This window comes from Lynx canadensis, chromosome E2 (assembly GCF_007474595.2).
Source record: "Lynx canadensis isolate LIC74 chromosome E2, mLynCan4.pri.v2, whole genome shotgun sequence".
In the NCBI taxonomy this organism is placed as follows: domain Eukaryota; kingdom Metazoa; phylum Chordata; class Mammalia; order Carnivora; family Felidae; genus Lynx; species Lynx canadensis.
The window spans coordinates 45,501,756-45,527,665 of NC_044317.1; the positions used below are offsets into that span (position 1 = coordinate 45,501,756).

Consider the following 25,910-nt stretch of genomic DNA (forward strand, 5'->3'; position numbering starts at 1 on the left):
GAAATTTGTGGAACCTTTAAATGTTAGAGTGAGTTTGGCCTTTAGGTGCCTTTGCTTGTATGAGTGTGCATGCTGCAGCTTTTAAAATAAAATGTCATCCTTGCTTATGTTTCAGAGGCAGCATCCCCAAAACCACACTTTTCTTGTCCTTCAGAAAGCCTGGTTTGTCTGGGCTAGCCTCAATTCATGAATGATTTTTTTGTTCCTGGTATTTGTGCCCAAATGTTATGTTACTTCTCTTTGACAGGCTGTCCATTCACCAAACCTGATGTGATTTTCAAGTTGGAGCAAGAAGAAGAACCTTGGGTGGTGGAGGAAGAAGTGTTAAGGAGACACTGTCCAGGTTAGTCAGGGAGGGAACCAGACAGGTGAGAAGGGGCCATGCCCCTTTAATGGTTAATCCATGACCCTCTGAAATATTCTTCAAAAATATTTTCTTAAAGATTGTAGACTTTAATAGAGATAATTTCTGTGAACTTCTGAATTCTTTACTAATTTAAGATGTCTTTTCTAGATAACATTCTTCTTTCCTCAGAACTTAAAGGACCAGTTGGCCTTTTTACTTGTGTGCTAGATATCAATATTTCCTAACTCATTTCCATCTTTACTTTGACAGTCATTCTATTATTAGCATCTTCAGTCTCTGCCCACCTTATTACATAGGATCCTTTCCCTTTGCATTCAGATATTCACAGAATTGTAGTTGTTCGGATACTGTTGACGTTCATAGCCCTTTCTATTTTATCTTCTCCTTTCATTGTAAATGCCATAGCATTATATTTTGTGCTCATAGGCACATTTCCCAGTGTATTTTTAGCTTTTGCTCTCATACTTTAGTAATGGCTACAACCCTTTTACTCAATAAGTTTTAAAGTCTGTGATACTTTTCTCTTAGCTTCCATTTTCTGCTACATTTGTCATGTATTTGTGCACACATTTGTTATACACACATGTATACATACATACTTATATATACATGCATCACATGTAGACAATGCATACATACACTTATACATATATTTCTAGTTTGGTAGATATTGCCAAGTCTTTTTTGCCCTCCAAGGAAACATTTTTATTTCTACCAAAAATTTCTGCCAACACAGTCTTAGAATTTTAAAAATTTTTGCCAATTTAATAGGTGAAAAACAATTTATTATAGTTTAAATTTGTATTTCCTTTATTATGGTATTGTCAAGGATGTTTTCATATGCTTAAAAATGGTTTTGTTGTATGTTGTCCCAGTATTTTTTCACAGTTGGTCATTCCTCTTTGAAGTACTCTTTGCCACCCTAAGTTTCTTTAATGTTCATTTAGTTAAAATAACAATCTTTTTTACAGGAGATTATCCTGTGATCTTTTCCTTTTATGTATATGCGTGAATTATGTTTACACATTGCTTAGCAATTACTCATCCTCACATATTTGCCATGAATTTAAATAATTGTTCTAACTTTTTCAGGCTTTGAAGTCAATTTTACACTGGTTTCCTAAATAGAATTTAGAACCATTTCTTCTTGTTCTGGAATACTTATAATAGCACTGGTGTATAACTCCCTTAAAGTTTTGGTTTATCTTACTTGTTTGCCCATTTGGACCTTTTGGATTATCAAGGGAAAGTGCTTTGATGGCTTTTTTCCATTATTACTTTATAAATTTTACGCAGATGTTTTGTCTCTTTTGGCATTAGTTTTTGACATAATAGGTTGTATTGTTCTAGAAAATTAATTCTGGTTTTCAAATTAATTTTCACAGAGTTGAACAATGTAATTTCTATAAATATTTAAGTTTGTTCTCTATCTGTAAAGGTTTACCATATACTAAAGTTCCAGGGTAGTCTGTATAACAACTTATTTTATCTGTATTTTCCAATCTGTTGGTATAAAATTACCATAGTATTTTCCTGTTTTGTCCTCATTAATTCTGCACATTCCTCAGCTAACATCATCAGATATTGGCTTTTCTTCATTTTCTCAACACTCTCATTCTGGGACTCCTAAAGATAGAAGCTAGATCTTTTTTCCTCCATATTTTTTTTTCATTTCCTTTATTATTTTTTGCCTCCTTATTTCTCTATGTGGCCTTCTCAGTAATTACTTCGGATATATCTTCCAAATTACTCTTCTCTCTGCAGCTCCCTATTAACTCATTTGCTTTAAAAAAAAAAATTCAGTAGCAGTATTTTGTATTTTTAGAAATTCTCCTTTATTTTGTTTTTGGCTTTTTTTCCCCTACATCTTTCTGCCCCTTTCACTTCTGTTGGGATAGTACTTTGGCAACCTAATTGTACCTTCTTCAAAATCTTCTGCTTAATTAAGCTCTTTTTTCCCTAACTGAAGTGACCCAAAAGCTTAGTATTCTGCCTTCTTTTCTACATTTGTAATCTGCAACCAACTCTCTAACTTTACCTGCTTTACAATTTCACAGTAATTTTTCCCTTCCTTTATTATCAGTCTGGCAGAGAGAGAAAAATCTCCATTTTCCCATCTCGGATCTAAGAAGCAACAGGGAACTGAATGTAATCCTTCAGTACGTAGACTTGCACTTATTCTCTCTATGCTGAGCCAGTTCCTTTTCTCTGTATTCCTCTGCCTCATGTCCCTGACTCTACAGCATGTCTGCTTCGTTTTTTTTTCTCTTTTAAATGTTTGTTTATTTTGTGTGTGTGTGAGTGAGAGAGAGAGAGAGAGACACTGAGCAAGCAGGGGAGGGGGAGGGGGGGGAGAGAGAGAATCCCAAGCTAAGCATGGAGCCTGACACAGGGCTTGGCTCTGTCCCACAACAGTGAGATCATAACTTGAGCCTAAATGAAGAGTTGGATGCTTAACCTGACTGAGCCATGCAACCGCCACTCTGCTTTCATTTCTTAAGAGATCCTCCATCTCCTTTAGGGTAGAGTGGTCTTTGTCTTTGTTAGTTGATATGTTTTTCCTTCTTTATCTCACATTGGTGTGCTTGGGAGTGGGATGAGATAAATTCATGTATTTCTTCTACCGTATTTAAGCTCAATTTTTCACTCTTTGTTTTCCCTTCTGCTCACAGTACATATGTATTCCTTATCCAGTCATGCTAAGTAGGCTCTTCCAGCTTTATGTTCCAGCTCTCTGATCCAATTTTAACCTGCCCTTTTTTTTCTCACTTTATTACTGCAGTATTCAGAACAACTTTATTTACTTTTTAAAATACATAATACGTGCTTATAGTACAAAAGGACACATTGAAAAGTAGTTATTCTCTTATACATTTCCTAAGGTGACAACCGCTATCTTCATTTTCCTTTGAGCTGTTACTTACCTGTATTTTCAAACATTTTTATTGAAATTAGGTTAGCTTGTGAGTAAGTGTTATTTTCGGTATTGAATGTTCTTTTCCAGCAATGTGATAATGCCTTTACTCTTAGCTTCCTAGAGCTGCCATAACAAAGTACAACAAATTGGGTGGCTTAGAATAACAGGAATTTAGGGGCATCTGGGTGACTCAGTCAGGTTAAGCATCTGACTTCTGCTCAGGTCAGGATCTTGTGGTTCATGAGTTCGAGCCCCACATTGGGCTCTGTGTTGACAGCTCAGACCCTGGAGACTGCTTCAGATTCTGTGTCTCTCTCTCTCTGCCCCTCTCCCACTCACACTGTCTCTCAAGAATGAATAAACATTAAAAAAAAAAATAATTAAAAAAAAAAAGAATAAGAGGAATTTATTCTCACAGTTCTGGAGGCTTAAAAATACTAAATCGAGGTGTTGGCAGGCCATGTACCATCTGAAGCCTGTAGTGGAAGGACCCTTCCTTCGTGTCTTTCAGCTTCTAGTAGCCCCAGACATTCCTTGGCTTGTGATACCATAACTCCAGTCTGTGTCTTTATTTTCACATGGTGTTCTGTGTTTCTGTCTCTTCACATTGAATCCTTTTTTGCAAGAACACCAGTCATAGTAGATTGAGTCACCCTAACTCCAGAATGACCTCATTTTAACTAATTGCATCTGCAGTGATCCTCTTTCCAAATAACTTCACATTCTGAGGTATGGGCATTAGGAGTTCAACATATCTTTTTTGTGGTACATTCAGTTCAGCCCATAACACCTTTCCATTTGGTCACATCTGTGTGTGCATTTTAGTTTTCTGTAATTTTGCAACATTTCTTATTAAATTTGTTCACATATTTTTCATATTTTTTGTTGTGATTATGATTCTTATGTTTTCTAAATAGTTGTGTATATATGAATGTTATTGAAACTAAATATTAATTTCCTATATAGTGAATATAATGAAGTTTTTATATTTTATAATGATTTTTCACTCTTGATTTTGTAGGTAAATTGTTTTATTGTTGACCAAAATGTTAATCTTATACTTTCCAAGTTTTTATACCTCTGATTTCTTCTTCTGTTAATGCACTATCCAGTACTGTAGTGGTGGTAGTACTAACTTTAATGTAGTACTTTGGGATTTTCCTTTTTGTGGAGGGGGGGATTTTTCTTATTAAAAATTGTGATTTAAGTGTACTGTAAGTGTTTAAGCTGTACTGTACTTTTTCTGAAGTTAAATAAGTAGTCCCATTTTTTGAAGGTTTCTTTATGGAAAACAGATATTTAGTTTTATAACTTTTAAATATACCTTTGGAAATGATTACTTGATTTTTTACTTTTGACCTATTAATGTATTTGCTGATTAGAAACAGATTTTTCTAGTAGCAAAACATATATATGTACTTGGAAAAAAACCTACTCAGTTATGATGTATCTTATATTTAATGTGCTCTATGTCACTTTTTTTTCCTTCTGGGTCATTTTGATATTTTAGGTAGAATTTTTACATTGATATTCATAAGTAAAATTGGTATATAGTTTGCTTTTTTGGTTGTCATCTTTGTCAGATTTTGGTGTTAATGTTATGTTTGTTTCACATGCACAAAAATGGGAATTCTCCTTTTTTTTTCTTTTACAACATTCTGGAGAGCATGAAAGCAAATGTCCCCTAAATGTTTGTTCAAATACCCATCTGGACCTTTTGATTTGTTTTGTTTTTGAGGGATTGCTTTTTTGTATTTTTCTTTTTCTTTTTTTTTTTTTTAATTTTTTTTTCAACGTTTTTTTTTTTTTTATTTATTTTTGGGACAGAGAGAGACAGAGCATGAACGGGGGAGGGGCAGAGAGAGAGGGAGACACAGGATCGGAAACAGGCTCCAGGCTCCGAGCCATCAGCCCAGAGCCTGACGCGGGGCTCGAACTCCCGGACCACGAGATCGTGACCTGGCTGAAGTCGGACGCTTAACCGACTGCGCCACCCAGGCGCCCCTGTATTTTTCTGTTCATTTTGTGGAAGTTGGTTTATATAGGTTTCTACCTCTTACAGGTACAGTTTTGGTAATTTGCATTTTCCAGAAAATTACTTATGTCAAGCAGTTTATAAAGTTATATTTTTAATAGAGTCCTGCAAAATAGTTTTATGATTTTTAACTTCCTGTTTTTGTTTTTTCCTGTGTCATTTCTAACTTTATTTGTACATCTGCATTCTTCCTTTTATTTATGCAACAGTTTATCTGTTTTGTTTCAGATCCCACTTTTAAACACAATCAAAGCTATTTGTATTCCTAACTATCTTCCTCCACTCGTATTTTTCCTGGAATTTCCTAAAGCTAAGGAAATAGGAGATACATGCACTTGGAATTTGCTTTATAATGGGAAACTACATCTTAAACCAAGAATCAATCCCATGATAGCATATTTTCTGAAATTTTCTTCACGTTACAATACTGGAAAATATTTCAAGTGATATTTATTTGCAATCTGTTTTAGGAGAAGTATGGGGAATTGATGAGCGTCAGAAAATCCAGGACAGACTTTTGACACAATTTGAAGATAAATTCACAAAAACACTGACTGAAGAAAAAGTCATTGAATGTCATAAGAAATTTGCCAATGCATTTCCTCTTAACTTGGACTTTTTTCCTTCCAGTCACAATCTCTATGAATATGACTTATTTGGAAAGTGTTTAGAACATAATGATTTTGACTGTCATAACAGTGATAGAATCTTTATAAGAAAGGAACATTCTGAATATAATGAACCTATGAAATCATTTGTCATTAATCCATCCCATCTTGTAGTAACCCCCTTTAAATGTAATCACTGTGGGAAAGGATTCAGTCAAACTTTGGACCTCATCAGACACCTCAGAATTCATACTGGAGAGAAACCCTATGAATGTAAAAACTGTAGAAAAGCCTTCAGCCACAAGGAAAAACTCATTAAACATCATAAAACTCATAGTAGGGAGCAGTCTTATGAATGTAATGAATGTGGGAAAGCTTTCATTAAAATGTCAAATCTCATTAGGCATCAAAGAATTCATACTGGGGAGAAACCCTATGCATGTAAGGAATGTGGGAAATCCTTCAGCCAGAAATCCAATCTCATTGATCATGAAAAAATTCATACTGGAGAGAAACCTTATGAATGTAATGAGTGTGGGAAAGCATTCAGTCAGAAGCAAAGCCTCACTGCACATCAGAAAGTTCATACTGGGGAGAAACCTTATGCATGTAATGAATGTGGTAAAGCCTTCCCTCGAATTGCATCCCTTGCTCTTCACATGAGAAGTCATACAGGAGAAAAACCTTATAAATGTGATAAATGTGGAAAAGCTTTCTCTCAATTTTCCATGCTTATTATACATGTAAGAATTCATACGGGTGAGAAACCCTATGAATGTAATGAATGTGGAAAATCCTTCTCTCAAAGTTCAGCCCTTACTGTACATATGAGAAGTCATACTGGTGAAAAACCTTATGAGTGTAAGGAATGTAGAAAAGCCTTCAGCCACAAGAAAAACTTCATTACACACCAGAAGATTCATACTAGAGAGAAACCTTATGAATGTAATGAATGTGGGAAAGCTTTCATTCAAATGTCAAATCTCGTTAGACACCAGAGAATTCACACTGGAGAAAAACCATACATATGTAAGGAATGTGGCAAAGCCTTTAGCCAGAAATCAAATCTCATTGCACATGAAAAAATTCATTCTGGAGAGAAACCCTATGAATGTAATGAATGTGGTAAAGCCTTCAGCCAAAAGCAAAACTTTATTACACATCAGAAAGTTCACACTGGAGAGAAACCTTATGATTGTAATGAATGTGGTAAAGCCTTTTCTCAAATTGCATCCCTTACTCTTCATCTGAGAAGTCACACAGGAGAAAAGCCTTATGAATGTGATAAGTGTGGGAAAGCCTTCTCTCAGTGCTCATTGCTCAACTTACATATGAGGAGTCATACTGGTGAGAAGCCCTATGTATGTAATGAATGTGGAAAAGCTTTCTCTCAAAGAACTTCTCTTATTGTGCACATGAGAGGCCATACAGGTGAGAAACCCTATGAATGTAATAAATGTGGAAAAGCCTTCTCCCAAAGCTCATCCCTTACTATACATATACGAGGTCATACAGGTGAGAAGCCCTTTGACTGTAGTAAATGTGGAAAAGCCTTCTCTCAAATCTCATCTCTTACACTTCATATGAGAAAACATACAGGTGAGAAGCCTTATCATTGTTATGAGTGTGGTAAGGCTTTCAGCCAAAAGTCACACCTTGTTAGACACCAGAGAATTCATACTCAGTAGAACACTATGAATATTGTGAATGTGGAAAAGCCTTTAGAAAGAATTAGCATCTCCTTTCACATAATCAGTTCTAGAACAGAAAACTATGACTGTGGAAAGCCTTTTTGAAGAAGTCACACATTTATGAAACAAGGAGTATTTTTGCCAAGGTGACAAACTGTGAAACAAATAAGCTGAACATCAAAAACCTTCACAGATATCTAAAGATATTTATTCAGCATTCTTATTAAAATGTGAAACAAGATATCTACTATCAGCATATCAATATTACAATTGAGCTCCTAGCCAATGTGTTAAGTAAGAAGATTGGCGGAAAAGAGAAGCTATAAAAATAACCTCTTACACAAGAAATATTTGATTCAAAAATATGTTGATATAAAATGTCTAAGGATAAACACAACAGTGAATTACCAGGCACACATATATACATATAAAGTTATAAAACATTTTCAAGGGCACAAAATAACACCTGAAATTTTGAGAAAAATAACATTGTCTGAAAAAGGTGACATTTTTAAAAACAAAAATTCTCTCATCTCTAAGGTATTTCCACTCAAAGTTTTCGCTAATTATATTTTAAGAATTTCTCAAACTGATTTAAAGTTTTACATAGGAATATGAAGGACCACAAATAGCAGAGACAACAGTGAAAAAAGAGAAGGCACAGTCTACTAGATAGCATCACGTACTTTTATTTAAAGCTGGTGTCTAAATGTGTTCTTGTTAAGTAAATTAGCAGATACAAGGATTGGAGAAAGGAGATATGGAAATTTTGTGTATGATAGTGCTACTGAAGTCACTGGAGAAAGAATGGCCTATTCAATAAATGGAAGATTCATATGAACAAAAAATGATAGCTCTCTATACCATATACAAAAATAAACTCCAGATAGATTGAAGACCAGAATATAAAAAGCAAAATTCTAAAACTATGATGAAAGTAAAATAGATTTATTATTTTAGAGTAAAAGGATTACTCTAAGAACACATAAATATGAAGCTGTCATTTCTCTTTTGGTGTATTGGCTTCAGAGGCACACATACAGAGGCACGAGATACACATCTCTGTTCACTGCATTGTGGTTTGTATTACACTAAATTGGACATAAATTCTCAGTAGAATGATAAATTAATACCACGTAATTATTGCTATGATAGAATACAATATTTAGAAGGTATAAATGTGAAATATAGTTACGTAGATCACAATATATAATATTGAGAGGAAAAAGCAAAATGTACAATGAGAAGATGTAACATTTGTATAAGTTTAATAAAATAATGCAAAGAACAGTACTGTGTATTGGTCATAAATCCACATATGACATTGGTTGCCTTTCAGGAAATGGGAGGGTTTTAGATGGAATTGTTATGTTTACCTGTAACATTTCTTTAATAAAAAGGAAAGAAAGCAAATATAATGGTGGTAACAAATCAGGTTGTCAAGATTATGTTAGCTATTTTTGTATTCTTTTTTGCCTTTCCTTATTTTCCTAATTTCTCTAAAATAAGAACCAAAATGGCACACGACCTATAGAAACAACTTGAAAATGGATTCTTTATGGTCAAAACTAAAATTTGTAGGAAATTCTCTTTACTGATACACAAACAAAACCTGAATTAAGATGACACTTTGCTTACCCTCTCCTCACAATGTTGATTCAGTGTGTGTGTATGTGTGTGTGTGTGTGTGTGTGTGTGTGTGTGTGTGTGTGTATTGATGCCAATTTTAAAATTGTTTATTTCAAACACAAATTCTTCCTTAGCTGAAGGCAGTGAAGAAACTAAAGAAATAGTTAATTGTTGGAATAACTGGCTCTCCACTTGGGGAAAAAAAACCAAAACCTATATTTGGCTTGGTTTCAGATTGAGTAGGGGCCATTCAAACCTACTGTAAAATGTGAATAATGTTCTGACATGTCAAGCAAGCCAAGGATAGATGCCTGCATCAGACCAGAGGGAATTTTCGCATATCTCAACAAAGCTTTATTTGGTTTCTGAATCCTTAAATGGTCATGCACATGCTGGTGATTTTATATGTGTGACGTACGTGCCCAGTGGGTGTGAAAGCTCTTCTTGTACCACATCTAAAATGTTATATATTCAGACCTTTCAAATATATGTGGAACTCAAATTAACTTTTCTGTGAATAGCTCATTCATATATTTTGTCTATTTGTTTTCTACTGGGACTTTCAAAAGATGTTTTTATTTAGAAATACAGGTTTATAGGAAGTTGCAGAAACAATACCCTATAGTACTGTTTAGCTTGTGTGCCCTATGTCCGATTTTCCCTAATGTTAAATCTTACATAACTACAGTGCAATATCAAATTTAACAGTGGCACAATCTGTACGTTAGTAGATTTCACTGGTTTTGCGTGCGCTTGTGTGTGTTAATGTAGTTCTATACAATTTTATCTCCTAACTACCACTCCAATTTTTTCTCTACCACCACAATCAACATACAGAACTTCTGACACCACAAATATTCCTTGTTCTGTCCCTTTGTAGTCACACCCATAACCCTTTTCCCCTCTGTGCTTCCCACTCCTTACCTTTGGCAGGCACTAATAGATAATCTCAAGATTATTATATTCTATAATATACTGTTTAATATCAAGAGTGTTTTATAAATGGAACCTACACTATATAACCTTTGAGATTGGTGTTTTTTATTCAACCTGATGCCCTGAGATAAATCCCAGTTATTACAGATAAAATTTTTCTGGTTTTAAAATTTCTCAAGTAGTTTTCCATGGTATCAATATACCATGGTTTCTCTAACCATCGAGCCTTTGAAAGACATTTGCATTTCCAGCTTTGGGTAATTACAAAAACCTGCTATGAACATTCATCTGTCATTTGGTTGTTTTGTTCTGTCTATTTTGTTCCTCTGTCACTTTTCATGCCTTACTGTGGGTTACTTCAGCATATTTTTTTAGAATTCTACTTTAGAGTTCTTGAGTGTATCTCTATGGATTTTTTAGTAGTTGTTCTAGGTATTAACACCATACATATATAACTTCAACAATCTACTGTCATTCAACCAGTTCAAAACCTTATCTCAACTAAGATTCTTTATTTTCCCCCTTTATTATTATATAATTGTACCAGGTATTTCCGCTATATACCATAAGAACTATATGAGACAGTGTTAACCATTTTTTGCTTTAACCATCTAGCATAATTTAGGAAACCACAGGAGAAAGGTATTCTATTAAATGTACCCATATCTTAGTACTGTTTCTGTTCTATCCTCATTCCAGATGTTCTATACTCCTTCATCATTTCTGCTGAAAGAATTTCCGTCAGCCACTCTTTTAGTATAGGTCTCCTGGCAACAAAAAGACTATCTTAGTTATCCTTTGTCTGAGTATGTTTTCATTTCACCTTCATTCCTAAAGGATGTTTTTTTGCTGGTAGAGAATTCTGGTTGACAGATGTTTCAGTACTTGAAAAAGGGGCCACTTCACTCTGACCTTTTTTTTTCTGATAAGAAATCTCTTATCTGAACCATTCCTCTATCAGAGGAATGTGTCATTTCTAATTGCTTTCAAAAATTGTTTCTAGTCTTCAGTATTCTTAAGTTTGATTATCATGTATCTCAGCATGAATTTCTTTGGGTTTATACTGTTTAGGGTTTGCTCAGCTTCTTGAATCTGAAGACTTAGGTTTGTTGCCACAGTTGAGGAATTTTCTGCTGTTATTTCTTTTACTGCTTTTCCAGCCTCATACTTTTTATCCTTCCCTTGTAAGACAACATGTTTTTCCTCTTGTTGTTCATATTAGGTAATTTATTTTGTTCTATCTTCAAGTTCACTGATACTTTCCTCTGTACTCTCCATTCTACTCCTGAACACATCCATTGAGTCTTTTGGTTACTGTAATTTTCATTTCAAATTATTTCATGTTCTTTATATTTTTCTTTGTTGAGCTTTTTTTTCATTTGTTTCAAGTGTGTACATGATTTGTTCACCTGAAGCACTTTTATGATGGTTGCTTTAAATTCCTTGCCAAATAACTCTAGTTACCTTAGTATTGATGTCTCTTGATTGTCTTCTCATTAAGCTTGAGATTTTCCTATTCCTTGATATGATGTATGAATGATTTTCATTTTTATCCTGGACATTTTGTGTGTTGTGTTCTGAGACTCTAGCTCCTACTTAACCTCCTTTCTGCAGGTAAGTTTAGGCATAGCTTTAGTGTACAGGTGGGTGTGGATGTTCCTGCTGAGCCCCACTGACTCAACCCAAGCAAAAGTGGAGCACTGATACCCACTTCATTTTCAGTGGGTAGGGATAGAAGTTCACCTCCCCATTCAGCCCAGCTAAAACAGAGGTGTGGAGGATGGAGAGGAAACAGTGATAACACCACACCTTGTTGCTAGAGCTTGTTGGGTAGGAATAGAAACTGAATTCTGCACTGGGCTCTGATAAAGGGGAGGGTGAAACGCTGATTGCTTTTTTTTTTTTTTTACTTAATTGAAATGGCCAGAGCTACAACCAAGCTGAGTTGTTAGGATTTGAAACCCTTGTGCAGAAGATACATGAATGTCCCAACAGGTACATGAAAAGATGCTCAACATCACTAGTAATTAAGGAAATGGAAATCAAAACCACAATGAGATAATACTTCACTCCTGTTAGAATGGCTATCATCAAAAAGACGAGATAAATGCTGGCAAGGATGTGGAGAAAGGGGAACACTTGTGCGCTGTTGGTGGTATAATTGGTATGGCCACTATGCAAAACAGTATGCAGTTTTTTAAAAAACAACAACTGTATAATCCAGCAATTCTATTTCTGGGAATATATCCAATGGAAACAAAAACCCTATGTTGAAGAGGTATGTGCACTCCCGTGTTCATACCAAGATAAGGGAACAAGCTAAGTGTATGGATTGGGTGGATGAACTGGATAATGAATTTGTGGTGCGTGCACACATACGCACAGTGGAATACTGAGCCATAAGAAAGGAAATCCAAAAGAAGGAAATCCTGCCATTTGTGACAACATGGATGGACCTTGAGAGCATTTTGCTAAGTGAAGTCAAATGAGAAAGACAAATACCATACGATCACACTTATCTGTGGGATCTAAAAAATAAAAACAAAAAAACTCCTAGAAAAGGAGGTCAGTTTTGTGGTTACCAGAGGCGAGGAACAGGGCAAAGAGGAATTGAATAAAGGTGGCCAAAAAATACAAACTTCCAGTTGTAAGTACTAGGGATGTAATGTACATGAAGACTACGGTTAACACTGCTATATGGTTTTATTTTTAAGTCTGAGAGAGTGGCAGAGGGGCAGAAAGAGATGGGGTGAGAGAGAATCCCAAGCAAGCTCCGCACTGTCAGTGCAGAGCCTGATGTGGGGCTCAAATTCATGAACTGTGAGATGAGGACCTGAGCCGAAGTCAGACAGTTAACCAACAGAGCCACCCAGGCTCTCCTGCTATATATTTTAAAGTTAAGAGAGTAGATCCTAAAAGTTCTCATCGCAGTTTTTTTTTTCTTACCTATAGAAGTGTTGTTTCACAACATAGGTAAGTTCATTATGCTTTATATCTTAAACTTATACGTGCAGTGTGCTGACTGTATCGCAATAAAATGGAGGGGGAAGAATTTCCATTTTCTAGTTAATAATCTGGGTAAGTAGATATTTTCAGTAGATACTTTTAATTCAGCTTCATTTCCCTGTTCTTTATCAAAATCAAATAAAAAGCCAACCAGAAGACAAACCAAATGTATGATTTGCAAACATTTTCTCCTATTCTGTATGTTTTCATTTTGACAAAGTCCTTTCATAGACAAAAGTTTGTAGTTTTTATGAACTCCAATTTGTCTTTTTTTGCTTTTGGTGTCAGATCTAAAAATCAATGGACAGATCCAACATAAGGAAGATTTACTTCTGTTTTCTGAGAGTTTTATACTTTCATTCTTTTTTCCCCTTCTGATTAAATTGAAGAATAATTGACATACAATGTTAGTTTTAGATGTACAACATAGTGATTCAATATTTATATACATGACAATATTTATATACATGTATTTATATACATGACAATATTTATATACATACCTGTAATCTAGTTATTATCTGTCACAATACAAAATTCTTACGGTATTATTGACTATGTTCCCTATGCTGTACATTACATCCCATCTTATTTTATAACTGAAAGATTGTACTTAAGACCCTTCACTATTTTGTCCAAACTACATTCTGCCCACTAACCATCAGTTCTCCATATCTATGAGTGTTTATTTCTATTTTTTGTTTTTTTATATTTCACCTGGAAGTGAAATAATACAGTATTTTTTTCTGTCTGACTTATTTCTCTTAGCATGATATCATCTAGGTTTGTCCATGTTGTCACAGTTGGCAATTTTGTTCTTTTTTATGGCCAAGTAACATTCTGTTGTATACAAACCATGATCTTTATCCATTCCTCCATCAATAGACATTTAGGTTATTTCCATATTACGGCTATTATAAATAATTCTGTGATGAGTGTAAGGGTACAAATATTTTTTTTGGGTTGATACATTCATTTTCTTCAAGTAATTACCTACTACTAGATTTTATGGTAGTTCTATTTTTAAATTTTAGAGGACCTACACAGTATTTCCCATAGTGACTACACCAATTTACATTCCCACCAACAGTGCATAAGGGCCCCCTTTTCTCCATATCTTTACCAACACTTGTCTATATATATATATATATATATATATATATATATACACACACACACACACACATATATATATGTGTGTATATATATATGTGTGTGTGTGTGTGTGTGTATATATATATATATATATGCGCCATTCTGATAGGTAGATACAAAGTAATATCACATTGTGGTTTTTATTTGCATTTCCCTGATGGTTAAGTGATGTTGAGCATGTTTTCATGTGTCATCTTCCTTGGGAAAATGCCTATTCAGATTTTCTGCCCTCTTTTAATTGGATTATTTTTATACTGAGTTGTATGAGATTTTTAGATATTTTGAATGTTAACTGTTTAATGGATATACTACTGACAAATAACTTCTTCCATTCAGTAGGTTGCTTTTTCTTTTTATTGATGGTTTCCTATGCTGTGCAATAGCTTTTTGGTTTGATGTAGTCCATTTTTATATTTTTGTTGTCCTTGCCTAAGGAGATCCAGAAAGGGATTGCTAAGACTGGTGTCAGAGTTTACTGCCTGTGTTTTCTTCTAGGAATTTTATGGTATCAGGTCTCAAATTTAAGTCTTTAATCCATTTTGATTTTATTTCTGTATATGGTATAAGAAAACTGGTGCAGTTTTCCCCACATCATTTATAAAAGAGACTTTTTGCCATTGTATATTCTTGCCTCCTGTATCATAGATTAATCGACAATATTAACCTGGGTATATTTCTATCTATCTGTATTGTTCCACTGATATATATGTCTGTTTTTGTGCCAGTATCATTCTATTTTGATTACTATAGCTTGGTAGTATAGCTAGAAATCAGTATACCTCCAGCTTTCTCAAGATTGCTTTGGATGTTTTGGGGTGTTTTGTGGTTCTTCTCAAATGTTAGAATCATTTGTTCTAATTTTGTGCAAACCACCATTGACATTTGGGTATAGATTCTTCCAATCCACAAGCATAGTATTTTCCCCTTGTTTGTGTCATCTTCAGTTTCTTTTATTTTTTTAATGTTTTTTATTTATTTTTGAGAGAGAGAGGGAGACAGTGTGCGAGCAGGGGAGGGGCAGAGAGAGAGGGAGACAGAGAATCTGAAGCAGGCTCCAGGCTCTGAATTGTCAGCACAGAGCTCGACACTCAGGAGCCGTGAGATCATGACCTGGGCCGAAGTCAGACGTTTAATTGAGCCACCCAGGCGCCCCATCTTCAGTTTCTTTCATCAGTGTCTTACAGTTTTCAGAGTACAGGTCTTTCATCTCCTTGGATAAATTTATTCCTAGGTACTTTATTCTTTTTCATGCAATTGTAAATGAGACTATTAATTTTTTTCTGATAATTAGCATATAGATAGCCAACATATTTTTGTATACTCATCTTTTTTTTTTTAGATTTTTGTATATTCATTTGTATCCTGCAACTTCACTGAATTCATTTATTAGTTTTTTGGTGGAGTTTTAGGATTTTCCATATATAGCATAATGTCATCTGCAAGTAGTGATGGTTTAACTTCTTCCTTTCTGATTTAGATGCCTTTTAGTTTTCTTGCCTAATTACTGTGGCTAGGATTTCCAATATTATCATGAATAAAAGTGGTGAGAGTGGGCATCCTTGTCTTCTTCCTGATCTCAGAGGAAAGCTTTTAGCTTTTCACCACTGAATATGATGTTAGTTGTGGTCTGTCATATATAGCCTTTATTATGTTGATGTCCATTCCCTGTATAATAAACACTTCGTTGAGAGTTTGTATCATAAATGTATAATGAATTTTGTCAGATGCTTTTTCTGGATCTGTTGACAATCTCATGATTTTTATCCTTTGTTTTCTTAATATGGTATATCATATTGATTTGCACATATGGAACCATCTACTTGATCATGGTGTATGATTCTTTTAATGTATTTTTGAATTCAGTTTGCCAGTATTTTATTGAGGATTTTAGCATCCTTGCTCATCAGGGATAATTGTTGCTAACTTCCTTCCTTTCTTACTTCCTTCCTTCCCTCCTTCCCCCCACCCCTTTCCCTCCTGACTGGTTTAGGTATCAGTATAATGCTGGTTTCATAGAATGAGTTTGGAATCTTTCCTTCCTTTTGTTTCTTGAGGTGGGCCTGTATTGATGTAAACTTTTCTTACAACAGTTTTTGCTGCATTCCACAGATTTTGAGTACTGTGTTTTCATTTCTATTTGCCTTAACGTATTTTTAAATTTCCTCTTTGATTTCTTTGTTGATCCATTGGTTTAATAGCCATGTTGTTTTGTCTCCACATATTGTTTCTTCAGTTTTCCTCTTCTACTTAATTTCTAGTTTCATACCATTGTGGTTGGTAAAGATGCTTCATTTGTCTTCAGTCTTTTAAATGTACTGAGCCTTGTTTTCTGCCCTAAAATGTGATTTATCCTGGAGAATGTTCCATGTGCACTTGAGAAGGATGTGTATTCTGGAGTGGCATATCCTGTATGTATCTGTTAAATCAATCTGTTCTAATGTGTTTAAGGCTAATGCTTGTTTTTTTGTTTGTTTGTTTTTTTGTAATATATGAAATTTATTGTCAAACTGGTTTCCATACAACACCCAGTGCTCATCCCAAAAGATGCCCTCTTCAATACCCATCACCCACCCTCCCCTCCCTCCCACCCCCCATCAACCCTCAGTTTGTTCTCAGTTTTTAACAGTCTCTTATGCTTTGGCTCTCTCCCACTCTAACCTCTTTTTTTTTTTTTTTCCTTCCCCTCCCCCATGGGTTCCTGTTAAGTTTCTCAGGATCCACATAAGAGTGAACACATATGGTATCTGTCTTTCTCTGTATGGCTTATTTCACTTAGCATCACATTCTCCAGTTCCATCCACATTGCTACAAAGGGCCATATTTCATTCTTTCTCATTGCCACGTAGTACTCCATAGTGTATATAAACCACAATTTATCCATTCATCAGTTGATGGACATTTAGGCTTTTTCCACAATTTGGCTATTGTTGAGAGTGCTGCTATAAACATTGTGGTACAAGTGCCCCTATGCATCAGTACTCCTGTATCCCTTGGGTAAATTCCTAGCAGTGCTACTGCTGGGTCATAGGGTAGGTCTATTTTTAATTTTTTGAGGAACCTCCACACTGTTTCCCAGAGTGGCTGCACCAGTTTGCATTCCCACCAACACTGCGAGAGGATTCCCATTACTCCACATCCTCCCCTGCATCTATAGTCTCCTGATTTGTTCATTTTGGCCACTCTGACTGGCGTGAAGTGATATCTGAGTGTGGTTTTGATTTGTATTTCCCTGATGAGGAGCGACGTTGAGCATCTTCTCATGTGCCTGTTGGCCATCTGGCTGTCTTCTTTAGAGAAGTGTCTATTCATGTTTTCTGCCCATTTCTTCACTGGATTATTTGTTTTTCGGGTGTGGAGTTTGGTGAGCTCTTTATAGATTTTGGATACTAGCCCTTTGTCCGATATGTCATTTGCAAATATCTTTTCCCATTCCGTTGGTTGCCTTTTAGTTTTGTTGATTGTTTCCTTTGCTGTGCAGAAGCTTTTTATCTTGATGAGGTCCCAATAGTTCATTTTTGCTTTTGATTCCCTTGCCTTTGGGGATGTGTCAAGTAAGAAATGGCTACGGCTGAGGTCAAAGAGGTCTTTTCCTGCTTTCTCCTAGAGGGTTTTGATGGTTTCCTGTCTCACATTCAGGTCCTTTAATCCATTTTGAGTTTATTTTTGTGAATGGTGTGAGAAAGTGGTCTAGTTCCAACCTTCTTCATGTTGCTGTCCAGTTCTCCCAGCACCATTTGTTAAAGAGACTGTCTTTTTTCCATTGGATATTCTTTCCTGCTTTGTCAAAGATTAGTTGGCCATACTTTTGTGGGTCTAGTTCTGGGGTTTCTATTCTATTCCATTGGTTTATGTGTCTGTTTTTGTGCCAATACCATGCTGTCTTGATGATGACAGCTTTGTAGTAGAGGCTAAAGTCTGGGATTGTGATGCCTCCTGCTTTGGTCTTCTTCTTCAAAATTACTTTGGCTATTCGGGGCCTTTTGTGGTTCCATATGAATTTTAGGATTGCTTGTTCTAGCTTCGAGAAGAATGCTGGTGCAATTTTGATTGGGATTGCATTGAATGTGTAGACAGCTTTGGGTAGTATTGACATTTTGACAATATTTATTCTTCCAACCCATGAGCACGGAATGTTTTTCCATTTCTTTATATCTTCTTCAGTTTCCTTCATAAGCTTTCTATAGTTTTCAGCATACAGATCTTGTACATCTTTGGTTAGATTTATTCCCAGGTATTTTATGCTTCTTGGTGCAATTGTGAATGGGATCCATTTCTTTATTTGTCTTTCTGTTGCTTCATTATTAGTGTATAAGAATGCAGCTGATTTCTGTACATTGATTTTTGTATCCTGCAACTTTGCTGAATTCATGTATCAGTTCTAGCAGACTTTTGGTGGAGTCTATCAGATTTTCCATGTATAATATCATGTCATCGGAAAAAGTGAAAGCTTGACTTCATCTTTGCCAATTTTGATGCCTTTGATTACCTTTTGTTGTCTGATTGCTGATGCTAGAACTTCCAACACTATGTTAAACAACAGTGGTGAGAGTGGACATCCCTGTTGTGTTCCTGATCTCAGGGGGAAAGCTTTTAGTTTTTCCCCATTGAGGATGATGTTAGCTGTGGGCTTTTCATAAATGGCTTTTATGATCTTTAAGTATGTTCCTTCTCTCACGACTTTTTTGAGGGTTTTTATTAAGATGCTGAATTTTGTCAAATGCTTTTTCTGCATTGATTGACAGGATCATATGGTTCTTACCTTTTCTTTTATTAATGTGATGTATCACGTTGATTGATTTGCGAATGTTGAACTAGCCATGCATCCCAGGAATGAATCCCACTTGATCATGGTAAATAATTCTTTTTATACGCTGTTGAATTCGATTTGCTAGTATCTTATTGAGAATGTTTGCATCCATATTCATCAGGGATATTGGCCTGTAGTTCTCTTTTTTTTACTGGGTCTCTGTCTGGTTTAGGAATCAAAGTAATACTGACTTCATAGAATGAGTCTGGAAGTTTTCCTTCCCTTTCTATTTTTTCGAATAGCTTGAGAAGGATAGGTATTATCTCTGCTTTAAATATCTGGTAGAATTCCCCAGGGAAGCCATCTGGTCCTGGACTCTTATTTGTTGGGAGATTTTTGATAACTGATTCAATTTCTTCGCTGGTTATGGGTCTGTTCAAGCTTTCTATTTCCTCCTGTTTGAGTTTTGGAAGTGTGTGGGTGTTTAGAAATTTGTCCATTTCTTTCAGGTTGTCCAGTTTGTTGGCATATAATTTTTCATAGTATTCCCTGATAACTGGTTGTATTTCTGAGGGATTGGTTGTAATAATTCCATTTTCATTCATGACTTTATCTATTTGGGTCATCTCCCTTTTCTTTTTGAGAAGCCTGGCTAGAGGTTTATCAATTTTGTTTATTTTTTCAAAAAACCAACTCTTGGTTTCATTGATCTGCTCTACAGTTTTTTTAGATTCTATATTGTTTATTTCTGCTCTGATCTTTATTATTTCTCTTCTTCTGCTGGGTTTAGGGTGTCTTTGCTGCTCTGCTTCTATTTCCTTTAGGTGTGCTATTAGATTTTGTATTTGGGATTTTTCTTGTTTGTTGAGATAGGCCTGGGTTGCAGTGTATTCTCGTCTCAGGACTGCCTTCGCTGCATCCCAAAGCGTTTGGATTGTTGTATTTTCATTTTCGTTTGTTTCCATATATTTTTTAATTTCTTCTCTAATGCCTGGTTGACCCATTCATTCTTTAGTAGGGTGTTCTTTAACCTCCATGCTTTTGGAGGTTTTCCAGACTTTTTCCTGTGGTTGATTTCAAGCTTCATAGCATTGTGGTCTGAAAGTATGCATGGTATCTGAATTCTTGTGTACTTATGAAAGGCCGTTTTGTGGGGTGCCTGGGTGGCGCAGTCGGTTAAGCGTCCGACTTCAGCCAGGTCACGATCTCGCGGTCCGGGAGTTCGAGCCCCGCATCAGGCTCTGGGCTGATGGCTCAGAGCCTGGAGCCTGTTTCCGATTCTGTGTCTCCCTCTCTCTCTGCCCCTCCCCCGTTCATGCTCTGTCTCTCTCTGTCCCAAAAATAAATAAACGTTGAAAAAAAAATTTTTTTTAAAAAAGAAAGGCCGTTTTGTGACCCAGCATGTGATCTATCTTGGAGAATGCTCCATGTGCACTCGAGAAGAAAGTATATTCTGTTGCTTTGGGATGCAGAGTTCTAAATATATCTGTCAAATCCATCTGATCCAATGTATCATTCAGGGGCCTTGTTTCTTTATTGATCCTGTGTCTAGATGATCTATCCATTGCTGTGAGTGGGGTATTAAAGTCCCCTGCAATTACCACATTCTTGTCAATAAGGTTGCTTATGTTTGTGAGTAATTGTTTTATATATTTGGGGGCTCCCATATTCAGCGCATAGACATTTATAATTGTTAGTTCTTCTTGATGGATAGACCCTGTAATTATTATATAATGCCCTTCTTCATCTCTTGTTACAACCTTTAATTTAAAGTCTAGTTTGTCTGATATAAGTATGGCTACTCCAGCTTTCTTTTGAGTTCCAGTAGCATGATAAATAGTTCTCCATCCCCTCACTTTCAGTCTGAAAGTGTCCTCAGGTCTAAAATGAGTCTCTTGTAGACAGCAAATAGATGGGTCTTGTTTTTTTATCCATTCTGATACCCTATGCCTTTTGGTTGGCGCATTTAGTCCATTTACATTCAATGTTATTATAGAAAGATATGGGTTTAGAGTCATTGTGATGTCTGTAGGTTTTATGCTTGTAGCAATGTCTCTGGTACTTTGTCTCACAGGATCCCCCTTAGGATCTCTTGTAGGGCTGGTTTGGTGGTGACAAATTCCTTCAGTTTTTGTTTGTTTGGGAAGACCTTTATCTCTCCTTCTATTCTAAATGACAGATTTGCTGGATAGAGGATTCTCGGCTGCATATTTTTTCTGTTCATCACATTTAAGATTTCCTGCCATTCCTTTCTGGCCTGCCAAGTTTCAGTAGACAGATCCGTCACGAGTCTTATCGGTTTCCCTTTATATGTTAGAGCACGTTTATCCCTAGCTGCTTTCAGAATTTTCTCTTTATCCTTGTATTTTGCCAGTTTCACTATGATATGTCATGCAGAAGATCGATTCAAGTTACGTCTGAAGGGAGTTCTCTGTGCCTCTTGGATTTCAATGCCTTTTTCCTTCCCCAGATCAAGGACGTTCTCAGCTATTATTTCTTCAAGTACACCTTCAGCACCTTTCCCTCTCTCTTCCTCCTCTGGAATACCAATTATGCGTAGATTATTTCTCTTTAGTGCATCACTTCTCTAATTTTCCCCTCATACTCCTGGATTTTTTTATCTTTTTCTCAGCTTCTTCTTTTTCCATAATTTTATCTTCTAGTTCATCTATTCTCTCCTCTGCGTCTTCAATCCGACCTGTGGTCGACTCCATTTTATTTTGCAGCTCATTGATAGCATTTTTTTAGCTCCTCCTGGCTGTTCCTTAGTCCCTTGATCTCTGTAGCAATAGATTCTCTGCTGTCCTTTATACTGTTTTCAAGCCCAGCAATTAATTTTATGACTATTATTCTAAATTCACTTTCTGTTATATTGTTTAAATCGTTTTTGATCAGTTCGTTAGCTGTCATTTCCTGGAGGTTTTTTTGAGGGGAATTCTTCCGTTTGGTCATTTTGGATAGTCCCTGGAATGGTGCCGAACTGCGGGGCACTTCCCCTGTGCTGTCTTGAATAACTTGCGTTGGTGGGCGGGGCCACAGTCAGACCTGACGTCTGCCCCCAGCCCACCGCCGGGGCCACAGTCAGACTGGTGTGTACCTTCTCTTCCCCTCTCCTAGGGGCCGGATTCACTGTGGGGTGGCATGGCCCATCTGGGCAACTTGCACATTGCCAGGCTTGTGGTGCTGGGGATCTGGCATGTTAGCTGGGGTGGATCAGCAAGGTGCACAGGGGCGGGAGGGCAGGCTCAGCTCGCTTTTCCTTCAGAGGTCCGCTTCGGGAGGGGCCCTGCGGCACCAGGAGGATGTCAGACCTGCCACTGGAGGGATGGATCCGCAGAAGCACAGCGTTGGGTGTTTGCACGGTGCAAGCAAGTTCCCTGACAGGAACTGGTTCCCTTTGGGATTTTGGCTGGGGGGTGGGCAAGGGAGATGGTGCTGGCGAGCGCCTTTGTGCCCCGCCAAGCTGCGCTCTGTCGTCTGGAGCTCAACAACTCTCCCTCCCATTGCCCTCCAGCCCTCCCGCTCTCCGAGCAGAGCTGTTAGCTTATAACCTTCCAGATGTTAAGTCCTGCTTGCTGTCAGAACATACTCCATCCTTCCCCTCCACTTTTGCAAGCCAGACTTGGGGGCTCTGCTTTGCCGGTGGGCTGTCCCTCCACCCCAGCTCCCTCCCGCCAGTCCATGTGGTGCGCACCGCCTCCCCGCCCTTCCTACCCTCTTCGCTGGGCCTCTCGTCTATGCTTGGCTCCAGAGAATCCGTTCTGCTAGTCTTCTGGTGGTTTTCTGGGTTATTTAGGCAGGTGTGGGTGGAATCTAAGTGATTTGCAGGACCACGGTGAGCCCAGCGTCCTACTACGCCACCATCTTCAAGCCATTTGAGACCTTGCTTGTTTTTTTTTAAATTATTTTCTATATGGATGATCTATTCACTGATGTAAGTAGGGTGTTAAAGACCCCTACTATTAGTGTATGGCTGTCCGTTTCTCTCATTATGTCTGTTTAATATTAGCTTTATATATTTACATACTCCAATGCTGAACACATAAATATATACGAGTGTAATACCTTGTTGGATTGATCCATTTGTTACATAATGCCCTTCTTTGTGTCTTGTCACACCTTGGTTTTAAAGACTATTTTGTTCAATGAATATTGCTACCCCAGTATTATTTTCATTTCCATTTGGTAGAATCTTTTCCCAACCATTTTGCTTTAGTCTGTAACTTTTATAACTGAAGTAAGTCTCTTGTAGGCAGAATGTAGGTTGGTCTTGATTTTTAATCCATTCAGCCACCTTATCTCTTGATTGGAGCATTTATTCCATTTACATTTCAAGTAATTATTGACAAGTATATATTTATTGCCATTTTGTTGGGGGTTTTTTGTCGTTGTTTTAGTAGTTCATTTCTTCTTCTCTCCCTTCCCTTCTGATTTAATGACTTTATTTTTTGTTGTTTGCTTATTTATTTATTTTGAGAGAGAGAGAGAGCGAGAGCGAGCACGAGTAGGGAAGAGGGGCAGAGGGAGAGGGAGAGAGAGAATCTCAAGCAGGCTCCAGTGTGTAACCCAATGTGGGGCTCACTTCCATGACTGTGAGATCATGACCTGAGCCGAAATCAAGAGTCAGATGCTTAGCTGACTAAGCCACCCAGGCGCCTCTTTTAATGCCTTTAGTGTTATGTTTGAATTCCTTTCTCTTTAGTTTTGTATACCTTTAGTTTTGGTTTGTGATTACCATGAGGTTCATATATAACAACCTATGTATATTTTAGGTTGGTGGTCACTTAAGTTCAAACACATTCTAAAAGTACTACATTTTTTCACACACAACCCCATATATTGTTTATGTCATATTTGTTTTTTTGTGTGTGTGTATACATTACATACTTTTGCCAATGAGATTTTCTCTTTCATATATTTTATTTCTAGATATGGCCTTTCCTTTCCTGATTAAAGAAGTCCCTTTAATATTTCTTAAGCTCATTTAGTGGTAAATAATTCCTTTAGGTTTTGCATAGCTGGGAAACTATTGCTTCTACAATTGTTTTTATACTTTTCTTATTTAACTGTGGTTGACACACAATGTTACATTGTGTTCAGGTGTACAACATAGTGATTATGCTATACTCACCAGAAATGGAGCTACCATCTGTCATCATAAAATAGTATTACATGATCACTGACTACATTCCCTGTACTATGCTTTTTATTCCCATGACTTATTCATTCCATAACTGAAAGCCTGTATCTCCCACCACTCCCTTTCACCTATTTTTTCCCATACCCCCAACCCACCTCCCCTCTGGCAACCATCACTTTGTTCTCTGTATTCATACGTATGATTCTATTTTTGTTTATTTGTTTTTTTAGATTCCACATATAAGTGAAATCTTATGGTATTTCTGTTTCTCAGTGTGACTTACTTCACAGCATAATATCTTCTAGTTCCACCCATGTTGTTGCAAATGGTGAGGTCTCATCTTTTTGTGGCTACATAATATTCCATTGTATATATGTACCACATCTCCCATATTTTAGCAGTTGTAAATAATGCTGCCATAAACATAGGATACATAGATCTTTTTGAATTACTGTTTTTATTTTCTTTCAGTAAATAATAGTGGAAATATTGGATCATATAGTATTTCTATTTTTAATTTTTTTATGAACCACCATACTGTTTTCCACAGTGGCTGTACAAATTTACATTCCCAACAGCAGTGCATGAGGGTTCCCTTTTCTCTACATCCTTACCAACACTTGTTTTTGTCTTTTTTATTTCAGCCATTCTGACAGGTGTAAGATGATTGCTTATTGTGGTTTTGATTTGCATTTCCCTGATTGTGTATTCTTTTGAAAACTATTCAGGTCATCTGCCTATTTTTTCATCATATAATTTGTTTTTAGGTTTTTGAGTTGTATAAGTCCTTTATATATTTTGGATATAAACCCCTTATCAGATATATCATTTGTAAGTATCATCTCCAATTCATTAGGCTGCCTTTTTGTTTTGTTAATGGTTTCCTTCACTGCACAAAACTTTTATTTGGTACTCCCAGTTGTTTATTTGTGCTTTTGTTTCCCTTGCCTTAACAGATATATATAGAAAAATGTTACAATGCCTGATGTCAGAGAAATTACTGTCTGTGTGCTTTTCTATAATTTTTATGGTTGTAAGTCTTACATCTATTTTAACTTTCTTTTTGAGAGAGACTGAGACAATGCAAGTGGAGGATAACCAGAGACAGAGAGAGAAAGAGAGAGAATCCCAAGCAGGCTCAACACCATCACCACAGAGCCCAACACAGGTTCAAACCCACAAAGCCGTGAGATCATGACCTGAGCCAAGACCAAGAGTTGGACACTTTTAACCAACTGAGCTATCCAGGTGCCCCAAGTCTTACATTTAAGTCTTCAACTCATTTTCAGTTTATTTTTATGTATGGTTTTAGAAAATGGTCCAAGTACAATTCTTTTGCAGGCAGCTGTCCAGTTTTCTTAGCACCATTTATTGAAGAGATTGTCTTTCCCCCCCGTTCATCATAGATTAATTGACCATATAAGTGTGGGTTTATTTCTGGGCTCTCTGTTCCATTGATCTATTTTTGTGCCAATTTTATATGGTTTTGACTATCATTGCTTTGTAGTATATCTTGAAATCCAGGATTGGAATACCTTCAGCTTTGTTCTTTTTCAAGATTGCTTTGGCTTTTCTCAGTCTTTTGTGGCCCCATATAAATTTTTCTAATTCTGTGAAAAATGCTGTTGATATTTTGATAGGGAATACATTCAATCTGTAGTTTGCTTTGTGTAGTATGG

At 36.5% G+C, this 25,910-nt stretch overlaps 1 protein-coding gene and 1 long non-coding RNA gene across 2 annotated transcripts in view; one reads left to right on the forward strand and one right to left on the reverse strand.

Moving 5' to 3' along the window:
- The window catches only part of LOC115502501 (zinc finger protein 569), a 34,898-nt gene extending 25,990 nt beyond the window's left edge, over positions 1-8,908 (forward strand). Inside the window, exons 5-6 of the mRNA XM_032591440.1 lie at positions 248-343; positions 5,790-8,908. Coding sequence (XP_032447331.1) covers positions 248-343; positions 5,790-7,615 — 1,922 coding nt within the window. The 3' untranslated portion in view covers positions 7,616-8,908. The remainder of the gene's footprint in view (positions 1-247; positions 344-5,789) is intronic.
- Positions 7,176-25,408, reverse strand: LOC115502531. The gene is made up of 3 exons (XR_003965120.1): positions 25,398-25,408; positions 21,600-21,608; positions 7,176-7,227 (listed from the first exon to the last, which is right to left on the reverse strand). It is a non-coding gene; the product is annotated as an uncharacterized LOC115502531 (long non-coding RNA).
- Positions 25,409-25,910: the final 502 nt, after the last annotated feature.